General features: G+C 47.4%; 1 protein-coding gene across 1 annotated transcript in view; it reads left to right on the top strand.

The window, feature by feature from the left end:
• The first annotated feature begins 1,254 nt into the window (after positions 1 to 1,254).
• LOC142558205 (dorsal root ganglia homeobox protein-like) overlaps positions 1,255 to 16,998 on the top strand; it is a 58,037-nt gene continuing 42,293 nt past the window's right edge. Inside the window, exon 1 of the mRNA XM_075670367.1 lies at positions 1,255 to 1,498. Within this exon, the coding sequence (XP_075526482.1) occupies positions 1,396 to 1,498 (103 nt within the window). The 5' untranslated portion in view covers positions 1,255 to 1,395. The remainder of the gene's footprint in view (positions 1,499 to 16,998) is intronic.

Below are 16,998 nucleotides of genomic sequence, written 5' to 3'. Positions count from 1 at the left end.
AATATAATATTTGGCATAGAGACACAGATAGACGCAAAGACCTACAAATTAAATCTACAAAATTTAAATGTCGTCAAGTAGTTAGCGTAATCAGAATGGATTGGTATAAATCGGCGAAATCAAGGCCAAGTGAGGCGTGGCAGTCATTTTCAAAATTCCTCTCAAACAGAAGCTGTCTTAGGTGTCAGAGCTTAAGGTGTCGCCATCATGCTGTTTTCGTCGTCATCGCTGTCGTCGCCGTAAAATAGACGTCGTTGGTTCAGGGTCGTCGCCGGGCTATTAACTGCTTTGCTCTGTAAATGACGTCAGCATGTAAAAGATGTGCAGAGTCTGAGTCTTCTTTACTCCAGTATTTCTTCATGACATCATAGAAATGAGGAGAACTTACAATAGCGACAAAGGTGTTTGTCTTCGCTGTATGCACTTCGGTCTATTTTTTTTCTAAAACAACGAAGCGAGAACGACAGAATATATATATATATATATATATATATATATATATATATATATTTATATATATATATATATATATATGTATATATATATATATGTATATATATATATATATATATATATGTATATATATATATATGTATATATATATATATATATATATATATGTATATATATATATATATATATATATATATAGATATGAATATGTGTGTGTGTGTGTGTGTATTCGTGAAATTAATGAATTCATAAGTTTTCAGGGGCATTCCGCCTGCTACACCAAACGACGACAATGCTGTGAAAGTGGCTGAGCAGCCCTTACGAAAATTGCATCCGTGAAACGGTCGCATACGATGGCACCATTTTGCAAAATGGAAGGTCCTACCTGAACCATGAACTTAGTGGGAGTCAACTGCAGGCATTAGGGCAGCAGCTCTACGTAAGGCCGCACAGCTCTTCTAGCTGTGCCGTAAGTTTGATCACTCGCCAGTTTAACAATAATGAGTATGCCCATATGGAGTATTGAGGCGTATATCTCTCCCCGAACGAAGCGGAACCGCACATCTAGCGGTTCTAAAAAAAATGCACCGTTAAAACGGCGACAGTTTAGAGGCTAAATTTACTGCGTGCCACTAAACCGTGTCACGTGAAGTGGTACGGTCAAGGGACGGCCCTGCAGCACTCGTTTCGCCAGGGTGCCGCGGTGTGTGTGTGGGAAGGGGGGAGTCTAGGCGCTGTTGAAGTGTTCCTCCAAGGGTTGCGTCGCGGGGGCCCTCGGAAGGAGGAGGCGCGGTACCACAGGCGCCCCCGAGCCCGCGCCCCGGCCGAGGGGGCGCCGTGCTGGCGGCGGCGCCCGGACAGGCCCCTCCTCCGTGGCCGGCCGTGTCGCGGAAGCGGGCGGGGCCGCCTTGGCGCTGGGCCGCCGTGGGCCAGAGCGCCTCCATGGGACCCGAGCACCAGGCCGCCTCGGCGCAGGGCTTCTCCGTGCAGCGCCTGCTCGACCAGGCGCCCGCCGCAGCCAGCGCACAGCGCGCCAGGTCCACAGGTGAGCGCTCAGCCCGAGAGTCACTTGCTCGCTGACGGGGGCAACTCGCGCTGCGTGGCATACAGGCATCGCGCGCTTGCCCGAGATGAGAACGGCGGTCTGCCTGAAACCACCCGCACTTTATTAGTCCGGTTGGCGTCTGGGCAGCGCTCTGTTTTGTCAAGGCCGATCAAGCGCTCCGTGAAAGGCGCGTTCGACGCAAGTTCGCTGGTCCTCCTCGAGTGTTTATAGAAAACAACGTGAATTAGTAGGCACTGAAGGGCTGTGGAGTGGCCAGCTCCCTCGCGCCTCTCCGATTGCCGCAGAACTTATCCAGGACATAAAAGGGCATAAATATCATGTCTATTGGGCAAGTACAACAAGAATCAACAGCGCGAGTTGGGATTGTGATCAGCTGTCACGTGCCTCCTAACTTCTACTATACTCCCCTCAGTGTCAGTGAAAAATAACCCAAATTGCCGGCAAAGCTTCAGAGGCTTCGCTCAGGTTACCCGACTTCTTTCACCAAAGTGTCATCTTTTTCCTGAACCGTTATACTATACGATAAAAAAGAAAAAGAAACTAGGTTTTCATATGAGACTGCCTACAGATTTGAGTGTGTGCATGTGTGTTCCCGTTATTTGTGCGCTTTCAATGTCTGTGTACATGTCGCGTCAATCCTGACCATTTATCTAGAATAGCATGCCAGGCCTGCGGCCAAGCTAACATATTCTGTGGCCAATATAGCCGACGTCTCTTTCTCTGCAAGTCCGATAGACACTGCCTCTTGCCCATTGTGTACGGCCACTTCTGGTACCATTCTGGCAAGGATATTCAATAAAACGACGTAGCGTAGTACGGTACACACTACTACGTCACATTTGAATTACAGATACTTGCCAGATAGCAATCCGTACTTGGTGTGCAACGTCCATTCACGTTGCGCAAATATACTTCAACACTGAGCAGAGAGACGCAGCTAGTTCGAAGTTCCAGCACTCTACAGTCAAAACACAAGATATTCTGAAGGTTGTTAGCCTAAAAGCGCTAAAAAGGTCTTGCCCCACTTTTTATTCGCTACACCACTAGGAATATGCTAAGAAGGCTCACTTTTGTGTCTATGTGCGGCACAATTATTTGTCGATCGATTTACTTATTTGAATAAGGCTCCGACTGGGACTAGATGGTATGACATCGTTCTGTTTACTTCGCTATACTGTCCACAAACAGAATAATATTAACGAAATTGGCACACACCTGCGCAAATTTTCTACTGTTTATTATTCGCTGGCACATGTCAGATATATACAACAAGACAAGGTGACAAAAAGCTAATACAAAACATGAAATGAAAGACCAAAATAAATGTCATTTAAGTACATCTGATTCGTCCATGAATTTAAAAGATATTTATGCCAGCGCCACAGAAGGTGTGCTAACGTAGTTTCCCGAGTAATTTTTTAGCATGAAATAAGCTTCCCAAATTCCAGGTGCTTTTTAGAGCTACAGCAAGCGAAAGCGTTAATTTCGATGAAGACATGCTTGCAGCCGCATCGTGCCCACTGTGCCGTCAAATGTTCTGGTGACCGGAGCATTTCTGTCGCGTACATATGCTCTCTTAACTTGATATTAACACAGTGACCTGTCTGCCCGATGTATGATTTTGCACATGTGAAAGGGTTCTTGTAGACAAGATTGTCTACACGTTCCTAATACATGTTTGCATGCTTTATTTTGCATTTGTTTCTGGCAAATTTTTCTGTAGCGTTATTTAATCTTTGGCATATACATTTCATCTTTAAAGGAGCTGAAATAAAAATACTTTCGCATCGTGTCTTTCGCCAATCTTTTTGAGGCCATGTGATAGCTGACGCATATAAGGAATCACGGTTACTTACCTCTTGTGCTCATTGTCCTGTGTAGCTGCCTTCTTTTTGTTGACTAAGCCTCTAAAAACATGTTCGGCAACCGACGGTGTAAGTGTGGTAGGATAACCACTGTCTTTAAGCTTCCTGACCTGCCACTGCATACTAATGTTGACCCTATGGTCACATGAATGTCTAGTAGCTTGGTTCATGCTTGAGAAGGCGATTGCTCTTGTAACTAACTTCGAATGCCCTGAATCGTCAGAGAGCCGACATTTTTCGCTCCTCACTTTGTACTCCCAACAAGTGTAAGCTGCACTGAGTGTCACACGTGTGTAACTTTCATGTATTTTGTCCTTTGTGTGAACAGCATAGCGCAGTAAACAGAACAACTATCATTTTTAATGGGGTTTTACGCGCCGAAACCACGATTTGATTGTGAGGCACGCCGTAGTGGGGGTCTGGGGAAATTTGGACCACCTGGGGTCCTTTAACGTGCACCAGAATCTAAGTACACGGGTGTTTTCGCATTTCGCCCATTTGAGCCCGTGACCTAGTGCTTAGCAGCCCAACACCATAGCAATTAAGCAACCACGGCGGGTAGAACGATTATTTATTTGATGTTATTGGATATACAGAAATTACGAGGGAGAATGAGCAAATGAGAACACACACACAGACATACACAGCGATGAGCACTTAGCGTCAGCGCGCTTCAATCGATGAACAATATAGTATATGCTATGAGACATTTGGTACGATATATATATATATATATATATATATATATATATATATATATATTCCCTAACGACACTACTATAGCATAGAATGCCATACGAAGAAGTCTGCGCCGTTGAAAACATGACCATTTGTGTTGCTCGTACGTTCCCTGATGCTTGAATGCCTTCTCCGCGCTGCAAGGTCTTATGACAGAGCCAACGCAACAAAGGGTTCAGCAACGCCAGACTGCGCAGTAGGTTATCATGGACGGGGTTGTACCAGGGCTCCGGATTCATTTTTACCATCCTGTGCTCATTAACGTGCACGTAAATCTAAGCAACTAGTGCGCTTTTGCATTCCAGCCCTCTCGGAACACGCCAGCCGCGAAGGCGACGCGGACAGTTTTGAGCCAAGAAATTACTAGGTTAGGTAGCCTAGATACAAGCTGCATTTAGGCTCACTAGACTACGTTCGGCGCAAGCGCCATCTATCTATAGTGAGCGACCTAACCAGTGAAAATGGTTTATGTTCAGACAAGAGTGTCTCAATATCAATGACGCAGGCTCGATTCCGCCCAGCACGGGAGAAATTTCAAACAATTTATTTTTATCATTTGAAGAGCAGCCCATACCCATTGGCACGCACCCAATGCGCCAAGTAGGCGTCGAAGTGTTCATTGAACCGCGGCACATGCTCAGTGACCCTAAGATGGCGCAAGAGAGGGTCATTGAAGTGTGGTACACACTCAGTGGCACGCACCCAGTGTCGCATACTCAGTGACTCAAGTTAGTACGACGGTTGGTTTCGAATCCGCTTCCCTCATCACAGCAGCCTGATGCCTTACCCATTAGAATACCTATCGACTATACCCAGTGACTCATGCAAATCGGCGGTATAACGGTTAGCGACGAACAATCCAGAAAGTGCGTGATGCATCCTAAAATACTAATCGCATTAATATAGTTCTGACTACTTCTCCAGATTATAAGCACCTGGCGTTTCCCTGGCGTAGCGAATCCTGTAACACAAAGATGCTTGAGGTCTCTCTCACCAAATTACGTTGCCGCATTCCCTCCCTGAATTTCTACTTGTAGAGGTCGGCTATGGCTCCCTCCCCCCTCTGCTCGTTTTGTAATGAGGAGGAGACGATACATGACTTTCTTCTATCTTGTCGCCGCTTTACTGCAGCAAGAAAAAGATTATTGGAAATACCTTTTTGAAGATTTGGCCTGGACTTAACAGAGCCTGCTATTCTTTCGTTCGGGGCGTCGACTTTGGGGTTCAGCCACAGGGATGCTTGCTTCGCTGTCCGAACATTTCATACAGAATCCAAACGAATGCGCTGTTAAATTCTGTATTTTTTATATTTTAAAATTAACTATTACTCATTCGACATGACTTTGCTGATTTTATTTTAACAGACAATTCTACGCTATTCAATGCTGCTTCCATAGATATTCGGAAATTTATGCTCCATACTAATTTGGAATTATCCACCCATTTCTTGGCCAATCCCCCATCGTGGGTAGGAGCCACACGCGTGATAGGCAACAACAACAACGAAAAAGAATCAATCATGGTCGCAGGAGACATTGCGCAACTTAAGCACAAGTAAACTGAGAGAGAATTAGTCGTCTTTCTCTTCCTTTCTCTACCGAATTGCGCTTCTTCTTCGTCTTCGAGAATTCATCATCGAATGTGCCGCGACACGTGACGCGTGACACGACATCTCTGAGCCACGTCAATCTGCTCGCGAGCCCACCAAGGAGGACAGCTATCGTTTCCATCCAGCCATCATATACCAGCACAGCGGCTGATTATAGATACCTCGAAGACATGAACTCTGAGCAAGGCGAAATCCAGGAGTCCCTGAACCCAAATTCGATGTCTTCAGGTGATGCTCCAGCCACCTTCTGCGTAAAGGCGCGCAAGCGCCTCTTCTAGACTCCCATGCAGGAGGACTTGACTTTCATCGCGCCCCTGTGTCCTGGTTCGGCGAACAGCTCAACCGCGCAGAGCCGTGGAAAGATTTCGCAGACACCACCAAGTTTTCCGTTCCAAAGTCGGCCCAGGAGATCACCAACCGGATACAATTGAACGTGAACCGCTTCCGCAGCAACTACTGCGTCATTTTCGTCGGCATCGTGGCGGGCTGTGACATGTCCAGCGTGGCACTAGTGGCGAGCATCGCAGCGATTGGTGCCGTGTGCGCCGCGTTCAAGCTACACCACCGCGGCGAGAGTGCGCTCGTGTGGCGCACGAGGCATGGCGCTCGCCAAGAACCACAGGCTGGTCGCGGCCACATTGGTGGCGATGCCTCTTCTCTACGCCGCCGACATCATGTCCGCAGTTGTGTGGTCCTTCGGTCCCATCGCCGTGATTATCATGGTGCATGCCACTTTGTATGCCGAGCTTGGCTCACCGAGCAAGTCAGTCGCCAAAAGGGTACCGGACATTCCCGAAAAAGGTGACATCAGGGGTCTTTGAGGGACATTGCCGTCTTTTCCGTTGAAAACATTTTGCTCGTGACATTTTTTTATTCACGAATGTGTCGATGAGCAGGCTCTCTCTCTCTCTCTCTCTCTCTCTCTCTCTTGTTTTTCTTTTTTTTTAGGAAGCTTGAAGAACTGCTAGATGCTAAGATTGCTGGAATAAAACGTGTCGTGGCACTGCTTGATCTCAGTTCTCGTTGAAATTTCTCAGCGACCCGCCTTGGTTGGTCAGTTTCTATGGTGTTGGGCTGCTGAGCACAAGGTCGCGGGATCGAATCCCGGCCACGGCGGCCGCATGTCGATGGGGGCGAAATGCGAAAACACCCGTGTACTTAGATTTAGGTGCACGTTAAAGAACCCCAGGTGGTCGAAATTTCCGGAGTCCTCCACTATGGCGTGCTTCATAATCAGAAAGTGGTTTTGTCACGTAAAACCCCATAATTTAATTTTAAATTTCTGAGCGGTTTTAACATAAATCATAAAGGAAAGGCTTTGCGGATGTTATAGTCGATTTTGAGTATAGCTTTAAAGGAGTATGTTTTCGCCAAGGGCTAGTTCCACGAGGCACCACTTATACAATGTTCATCAACCCTACGGCAAACTCGCGAATCCTGCTGCTGGAAACTGATAAAAATCGAAGTGTTGCCGTTAACTTTCATGTTCTCCATGTAAGATGAAAGTGCCAAAAAATGCATTTTGTCACGTCACACAAATTGCAGCTGAGCAACAAAAAGAAAAAAAAAGGTTTCTGGCGTCCAGCATAGAACCTTCACCAATTTTGCAAGCCGATATTATATGCTAAAGCTAAAAAGTGCACGTTACGTGGTGTGGGCCGTATTGCAGCTATTTACTACAAATGTAAGTTCGGCTTGCTTTCACCGCACAACTTAATTTTTTTTTTTTGCGCTTGCGTATGCCGTTTCTCGTGCATTTCACACGCTCTATAAACACTAACCTTGTACCTATGGCACATGTAACGCAGTCACTTTTAAAAGCCTCGTTTGATGCAAGAGCACGCCGAGTTGACATTGTCAACGACGTGAGTTAAGGCGCACGAGCTTGCTCAGGGGCCGCTACTTTCAGATGGAGTCGCATAGAGGTATATGCGAGCATGACCGAGTTTGTTCTTAAAAGCATGCAGGCGTCTCACACGCTACAAATTGCCCAAGTTTTACAGCGGAGCTTCTATACGCCAGGTTCTGGCGGTTTGTGTGCGTATACGCATAGGCAAAAAAGATGGCGTCCACCCCATAGCTCAAAGAGCTAAAGTGTAAAGCAAAAGCGCATCGCCTGGTATGCCCCAGCTGCGTTTAATCGCGAGAAGTGTCAAAACGTATCGCGATAAAACAATATCGTAATAAAAAAAAAGCAAAACCGGAATAGACACTGTTTAGTATGGATTGCGGTTTGACGTCGCGGGCTCTATAGGCAAACCACGTAAACTTATCGCAGTTCCCTTCCACCCGTGCAATAATGGGTAGGCCGCGTGCGCAGAGGACCGCGGAAGAACAGCCCATCTACGAAGGACCCCGCCGTGAACAGAAGCGCGGGAATACGAGCGCGGCGACGGCGGGCGGCACGTAATACAGACGAAGGTCGCGCCGCAAACGCCAAGAGGAAGCAACTTCGGTTGGACCACCCCTACCGACTCCACTCCCATCGTAATTGTGGGTGATTTCAACATAGACGTGTCTCGGCCAGACGGAAAGCGGATCGTGGCATTTCTCTTGGAAAGGTTCGGCATTCAATGTTGCACAATGTTACACAAACAGCGTGCCCACGACGCGTCGTCGGTCCTGTATATATGCCTCACGTTGACCAATGAACCTTTCCAGTGTCGCCAAAGAGCCACTGGCCGTATATCATAGCGATCGTCAAGTGATAGTCACCTCGGGGACCAAATAATAAATCCAATAAAGCAAACAAAAGACGGTTAAAAATAAAAAAAGGCGTTGAGTATGAAATTTAATAAAACAACAAAAAATCAATAAAAAACGAAATTCATTGTGATATGTCTTATTTTCAAGCAATATATTTATTATAAACATATTTATCACCATATATACAGCTCCGCTGGTCATCCACCTTCACAGAGGGGAATGGCTCTGAATTTTTTCTACGTTGTCTCAACAAAGTTTCGAATGTTAGCGCAGCAGCCTGGACACAGGATACAGCCTCTCGAAATAGAGGCAACCACATATGCAGGAACGTACCCAGGGCGGGGCCCGGGGTACGTGGGGCCCGGGCAGATCCTCGGAACCGTATACCCGCGATATCGGCTAGATAAGGTGGAAAATAAAATAATGCGAAACAGCGTCCATCATCAGACCCTGCAATAACCGTTCAGCCCATAAGCAATATCACTGTCACCCGTTACCTTGTTTGGCTTTGCCCTAATTGTATAGCACTTTTCGTGCAAAATTGGCAGCTGAAAACAAGAGTCACAAGGAGTTGAGAAATTAAGCGACCTACAAAGGGAGAGAGCCAAGGAAACAGCCAAACAGGAAGGAAAAGCGAAAATGAACAAATTTAACTGTTTGTGAAAATATTTATCGATCAACTTCTTTTTACTTAAAAAGGAAGTAGAGAAAACGCCGCCGGAAGTGGAGAATAATTCCGTGTGTTTTGAAAGACACTTTTACAGTTGTCAGTCGAGCCGCTTGATGTAGCCACTTCTCTGCTGTGCTAATATGAGTATTTTTCTAACCTTCCGCGGTCGGCGCAGTATGTCTAGAACCGCAACGTCATGCGCTCTACGCGGTTGTACGGGACTGGTGACCACGCATCGTTATGGAACTTTCCGAATAACAACACGAGTAAGTTTTGCTCCTTGGTAGAGCAGCAAACGAGTAATCCAAAAGAACGGTTATTGTTCCGCAAATATATATTATCCACAATTCTTCCAAAGCTAATTAAAAAACGCGCGACTAGAAATCTTTATTTTACACTTTCGCTTGTTTACTTGTTCTTGACAGTGTTCCTCCTGCGCTTGTTTTAATCACGAGACCATTTGATGTGGTTCCTTGTTTGCCAAGTAAAGGAGCGATGTATCTCGCTGGGCGTACCTGTGAGATACACCTCATTTCAATTCTCTTTTGCGGGTTTACGCGTCTTTATGGCGAATGGTGGGCATTATTGACATTTGTGCTAGTAAAGGTACCTCCTACCCCCCCCCCTCATTTGCATAGAAAAGTTACCTTGGGTTGCCCCCCCCCCCCGAAAACAAAGCCTGGGTATACGTGCCTGCACATTTGCACGACAAAAAGAGCGAAGACAAGGGTCTCGATCGCGCCTGTTCACGAACGATGGCTGCAGGCGAAGAGATAGAGCTTGAAAGTGCTATGGGGAACGTGCAACACCTACAGGTGGCGCAACAATTCAGTGCGCCAGCGCCCCGAACGACCGCTTCAGTTTCCACCCGCGTGTTACGAACTGCCATCTCTCCGTCTGGTACGCCGGCACTGCATCGAAATGCGTGTGTGCGATGGTGACAGTGTGATAAAACGGATGGTTTTCAAGAAAGTTAGCATTGCAGTATTTTTAGGGCCTCAAACGAAAAGAAAGAACATAAATCATACCGAAGCAATCATGTTTTCGACGTGACAGAAGAAAGCGCGGATGTGCGACTGAGTGTTTCGAAAGGGCGATGCGTGCGACAGGCCCATGTAAACCAGGAGGCATACGCCGTCACAGTCGAGGTTAATATGCATTCTCATTTTTGCTTATTATAGAGAAAATGGTGACACTTGCATCCGACATGTGGTATACCGTGATCCTAAAGGTGAGCGCGATACTTGAGCGCGATAGGTGCAAGTAAAACGTACGATCCCCGAACGGTGTTGTGCGAAGTTTTCTGCGCTGTCGTTTAGTTCCGTTTGTGGACGTTCCTCGGGCCCGACGTGAGTGCTTCAGTAATAGAGGTGAAGCATGCTGTTTCCGATTTTCTGTTTCGGTCTCGGCCTGGCCCTGTGAAGCGCCATATGTGCCTGCCGAAAGGATTCGACACGCATTTGACTGCGTAGGAGCTGAAACCGTAACGTTACGCCGATATTTTTTAGCACACGGCTACCATTACGTTAACGTTACGTGCCCCCTTTGCACGTGGTATCTAAGCCGTCACGTAGCGCTATACACAATCAGGGCTCGGCTTCGCTTGCACGCGCAGATCTGTCAAGGGACCACTACCACTACTGCTTTAGTAGTGGTGGTGTAAATGCCAAAATTTGCGCGGTCGCTGATGCGTTGTGCCAGGCTTCCGGGGCTCCTTACCTGCTGTTCGCGTTTACGAACTACGCAGTCTGCTGATACGTAGCGCGTAGAACATTTTTTTTCCTGAATTGCGCCCAACTGACTGATACCTCTTTTTACGTACCTGTCAACTTGTCAGTTTACACTCGGGTCCCCATATGTAGTCATTGGACTATGCTAACAACACACATGCAGTTTTGCGGTAGGTCGGCGGAAAAACAGCAGAAGCGCACGAGGGTACAGAAGCTGCCTGACAAATATGACATCCATCCGAGCATTTCTGATGTGTTTTTACTCGTCGCACCGTCGGCCATTTTTGGTACTATCTTTCGGTCACGCTGCCGAGGACAACGCCGGATTTTTGCTTAATAGGGCATATAAGGCTTTCGTATTAAAAGAAATGTGGATCCCACGAATAGCATGAATCAGTTTAAGCGAAACTATCACTGCTGTTTGTGCAACTAGCAGTTTTTGTTTAGCGAACATTTGTAAGTAAGAGCGCACGGCTAAGTTGGACACATTTTGAACGGGAAACGCCTAGCTCAATATCTACTTGTGGTACTCGAACAAGCGGATTCTACACATGACGACGAAGGGCAGACGGCGATGGCATGACGTCACTTGAAGGACTACGACGCAATCACAACGACTGCATGACGACTACGTAATGGTGACGATGGATTGACGGACAGGGAATGCCGACGACATCATGACATTGAGATGACAAACCTGGCATGGCTACGACAAAATGGAGACGATAGAACGATCACGACGTCGCCACGACGACACTATTAACACGAATGCATGACGGCGATTGGATGACGACGGCAGAGCGGAAAATATATAATGAGCACGACGGCATAATGACGACACTATGACCACAACATTTATTCCTAATGAAGTGGGCTGACTTCCTCGTAGGGTGGAGCCCTTAGCGGGCACGCATTGGCTCGCGCCACTCCGCGTGCCCGCTGGATCAGCGGTCGCTCCTCCAGAGGTTCTAAGCTGGTCAGCGCAGCTTCCCAAGAGGAAGGTGTTTAAGGAATAGGGCAGTAATACGGAGGGTGTGGGCATTCCCATGTGTAGTGATATACTGTGGACTTTGCTCCACAGTAGGGACAGTATGAGGAAGTCGTGAAGATAAAAGAGATAAGGAAATGAATTAGTTTGCAGCTGTCGCCGCGCGACGGCATCTTCTCGATCAAGGGAATGATGTGGCCGGGGGAAGTGTCTCCTGTTATCTCCGTCATGTTGTAGAGTTCCTGTGTAGTTTAGTGGTGCTGTCGGTGCGTCGTCTGGGTTGGACAGCTCTTCCAATGGCGCCCGGTTAGCGAGCTCTCATTAGCGCGTTCATTACCACGGAGAGAGGCGTGTCCAGGTGCCTAAAGGATACGCACCTTGTGTAACGCTGTGGTGTGTAATGATGTAAGGATGCAGTGTGTGTAGGGTGTCACCATACCTTGTGCCAAAGTCCTGCAAGCGGTTTGTGAATCAGTGACCACTGTGATGGGTTGGTCCGGTGTCAGTATAGTTGAAGCGTGTACGATGGCTAGGTTGATAGCAGCCTCTTCCGCTGTGGCAATGTCCACAATTTTCAGCGTTGCCGAAGACCTAAGAGTATCTGTGCTATGTAGTACAACTATAGACACAGAGCAGGTCTATGTGGGTAACGGGCGATGTCTATCTATAGGACCGGTGTATCCGATGTGCCATCGCTAAAGAGTCCACTCAGGGCTTGTGCGCTTGCTTCTCTCCGGCCTTTACGACGGTCAGGGTGCATATTCCGAGAGAATTGGGGCAACGTGAATATTGTTTCGAATGCTAAGGGCAAAAATGTGGGGTTTAACATGGTGTTTGGTATCCTTAGCCGGGATAGAATGAGGCACCCATGCCTTGTTCGTTAGAGGCGTTATAAATGGCAGCCCACGGAGGTCACCACGTATTCCAAAAGCTGCGTTTCGGATACGAAAGAAAGCTGAGCAGAAAGGAATCGGGTGCCCGTGTCGACTTCGTCACTTGCGCAGCAGTTGTTCCGTTACGGCGAGTGTCACGGGATTGCACGGAACTTGATGGTTTTCGTGCCCTTTCGTGTTTTTCATGCACCTAAATCAGCCCTCTTAAGTACTGGGGACCGCGAAAAGAGAAAGCTGCATATGACTAGAATGCGCACGAACAGGGCTACGCATGCGTCAGTGCTTCGTTTGTTTATCTGTTTTGCTTTTTGCACGCAATGTCGGGTTCTTGAACTGCTATAATTGTGCGAAGCTCACACTCAGCTACGCGATGAGCCGGTTTAGTTGTACCTAATAGAGCTGGGAGGCGGGTGGGGGTCTATTTCGTAAGTGTCCGCCTAGTGGACATGTCCATTTCCTATGCTGTTGAAGTATTGGTTGGCCGGGGGCGCCTGTCTCACCAGGTGTAGCCCAACCCAGCCAAAGAAAACTTCAATAGCATACGAAATGGACTTGTCCACTAGGTAGGCGCTTACAGAATAACCTATCCCCCCCTCCCCCGTGACTCATTCAGCAATATCATTGATGGATATGCAGATTATTGCGTGTTTTCTAGTCACTACAAATAATAAATCATTACAAATAAAAAATAAAGCTCCTGTCGCTGCCGCTGGGAGGCGGCTCTCAAAAGTTCAGAGCTGGCAGACCAGCTCTCGGCCGCCCAGCAAGCCGAAGATGCCGCCCGAGTCCAAGGACAGTCGAGCCGCCACCTGAGGCCACCACAACAAAAACTACCTGACCATTCTTTAATGAAGTTTCTTCTTCTTCTTCTTCTTCTTCTTCTTCTTCTTCTTCTTCTTCTTCTTCTTCTTCTACTTCTTCTTCTTCTTCCTGTAATTGACAGCACACGCGACTTAAAATGCAATGCTTGTATGTAGGGCACACTGCACTGTTGGTCATGCTGCTGAGTGTGTTGTTTGTCAGTGTGAACAAAGCATATACAGACCATGCTGCTCATAGTTCGTGTCTTAAAAGTTGCCTGACCTACATAAACATGTAAGCGCTAGACCTTTCTGTGCGACTGCGTGCAGAGTCCAAGAATAGAAATTCACTTTATTGTACTGCTAACAATAAATTGTGTTGTGTATTGCATTGACAAACCAAGGTAAAGATGCAGCAAAGCATGGCGATAGCCCGCAGCACAAACATTCCACTCGCCTCTTAAAAAACGAAGTACAGCCTACTAGGTGTCTTCTAGTCCCTTTAAGAAACTGTCAAAAACGGGTATATATACGCAGATTGTGCAGAAAAAAGCTTCGCCAATTATATATTGTCACCCAGCTATTACAACTAAAACAGTTTACCACCGACAGATTGGCAAAAAAAGCGTCTGCCTTTTGCGATGGCTGGCCCTCGGTGAGCGCGCGCACAACCACGAACTTCGTCGTTCTCGCCTTAAGGGTCCCGTGTCATCACGTGCAAACTTATTTCGCGCAGTGAAGCAGACGGCGTTGCAGGGTGCTTCTCGCCAAATTACCTCCGCGGCATAATTTTGTCATCTTAAACGGGATCTACGCATTTACCGTACTCCGGAGACGCCATGACGGTTGCGGTGCTTTCGGAACTCGCCATCGCAGGCGACTGGCAAACTGCGAACACCCTGGGGCCTGTTGTCGCTCGCGCATTGCCCGCATGGTTCCGGCCGTCCCAAGGCAGCGCTCACACTAAAATTATAATAATAAAGAAACATGGCAGCCGCCTTCAGGCGCTGGATATCCTTGTCTATAAATGTTAAATAAACGTGCCTTCAGAAATGCAGTGTGTCACTACAATGCTCAAATGCTAATCGCTAACCATCGACAGTCATCGCGAAATGAATTCTCCCGTAATTTGATTTTCCTTTAAGAGATGGATTCCTTTAAAAGTACGCACGAAATCGGATAACATATGCTAAACTTTTTCTTTATGAATTCCGTCAGACACGCCGCAAAAATTTCAACGAGAACTAAGATCAAGCAGTGTCACGACACGTTTCTATTGAAGCTCTTTCGGCATCTAGCAGTCCTTCACACATCCCACCAAAAGTGCAAAGTAAAAAAAAAGTGCAAATGGAAAATCTCTCAATGGGTATGCCGCAGCCCAAGGATATTCGGCAATCTCTGGCGACTCTTTCGGAGCTGTATTTTGAGAACTCCTGGTGTCCACCGTGTCAAACGTAATGCTCTCTGCAAGAAAACTTGGGTAGATATATCCGCCTGTACACCACACAAGCCGCACTTCGGGGTCGTTGTAAAACTTAAGAAGAAAAAAAATAGAGACAGAACCCGTTCACCAATCCATTGGCGAAAAATAAAAATCACGAACAAAATGCCTTAAAGAACTGAATAGACAGAAGTGTCACTCACAGATGAACACTGGTATCATCTATATCGGGAATGACCGGTAAATTTTTGGCGACTGACTTGCTCGCTGAGCCAATCCCGGCATACAAAGTGGCATGGACCATGACAATCACAGCGATGGCACCGAAGGACCACACAACGGCGGACACGGTGTCGGCGGCGTAGAGAAGAGGCATCGCCACCAATGTGGCCGCGATCTTCCTGTGGTTCTTGGTGAGCGCCAGCCTCGTGCCCCACACGACCGCAGTCTCGCCGCGGTGGTGTAGCTTGAACACGGCGCACACGGCAACAACCGCCTCGATGCTCGCCACTAGTGCCATGATGGACACGACACAGCCAGCCAGGATGCCGAAGGAGATGATGACGTAGTTGCAGCGGAAGCGCTCCACGTTCGATCGGATCCGGTTGGTGACCTCTTGGGCCGACTTTGGAATGGAAAACTTGGTCCTGTCCGCGAAATCTTTCCACGGCTGTTCACGGTCGAGCTGTTCGCTGAACCAGGACACGGCGGTTCGGTGAAAGTCAAAGACCTCCTGTATCAGAGTCGAGGAGAGGCGCTTGCGCGCCTTTACACGGAAGGTGGCTGGGGCGTCACCGGAATACATCGGATTTGGGTTCAGGGACTCCTGGACTTCGTCTTGCTCACGGTTCATCTCTCGATGTAGCTATAATCAGCCGCTGTGCTGGTAGATGATGGCTGGATGGAAGCGATAGCTGTCCTCCTGGGCGGGCTAGCCAGCAGATTGACGTGTCGCAGAGCTGTCGTGTCACGCGTCACGTGTCGCGGCAGATTCGATGATGAATTCTCGAAGACGAAGACGAAGCGCAATCCAATAGAGAACGGAAGAGAAAGACGACTAATTCTCTCTCAGTTTTCTTGTCCTTATGTTGCACTTTTTACTAGCATGCCGTCGATTTCGAAATCAGAGGAAGAAATTCAAATGTTCATTCCGAAAACTGGGAATTTCTTTAACTACTCAAAATGTCCTCTCCTTCGGGGATTTACCACTGGGCTTTAGCCACAGGAACATCTGCGTGGCCATTTGCGACTATCTCTGTCAGACAAGAAGGTTGCCTTGTCAATTCTCGAAATCAATAATTCGATAGCTCATTAAATCGTTGATAACGTGTAACAAATTATTCTAATACCACACACAAAAAAGTTTTGCTGTTTACATATAACTACGATTACTTTTGTTTCTGTATATGGAGATAGATCTATTTCCTAATTATCATAAACGTTATACCTCACCCTGATTTACTTTCTCGTTTAGGTTTTTCTCTCTCTCCCTTCCCTTTAACCTTTAACCGCCGGCTTCTTGGCCTGTCCCCCGTAGAGGGCAGGCGCCACAAGTGATGAAGAAGAAAGCAAGCGAGTTGCCCGATGTCTGCTTCAGTCTTGATTGAGTCTTCAATGCGATTAGCACTTCAGGATACTTCACGCACTTTCCGAAATGCTCGTTATTAACCGTTCCACCGCGAATTTGAGTCACTGGGTATAGTCGATAGGTATTCTAATGGGTAAGGCATCAGGCTGCTGTGATAAGGGAAGCGGATTCGAAACCAACCGTCATACTAACTCGGGTCACTGAGTAAGCGACACTGGGTGCGTGCCACTGAGTGTATACCGCACTTCAGTGACCCTCTCTGGCGCCATCTTAGGGTCACTGAGCATGTGCCGCGGTTCAATGAACACTTCGACGCCTACTTGGAACATTGGGTGCGTGCCAATGGGTATGTGCTGCTCTTCAAATGATAAAAATAAATTCTTTGAAATTTCTCCCGTGCTGGGCGGAATCGAACCCGCGTCATTGATATTGAGACACTCTTGTCTGTACA

Source organism: Dermacentor variabilis, chromosome 1 (genome assembly GCF_050947875.1).
Source record: "Dermacentor variabilis isolate Ectoservices chromosome 1, ASM5094787v1, whole genome shotgun sequence".
Taxonomy (NCBI): Eukaryota; Metazoa; Arthropoda; class Arachnida; order Ixodida; family Ixodidae; genus Dermacentor; species Dermacentor variabilis.
This window is presented reverse-complemented; position numbering and strand designations above follow the sequence as displayed.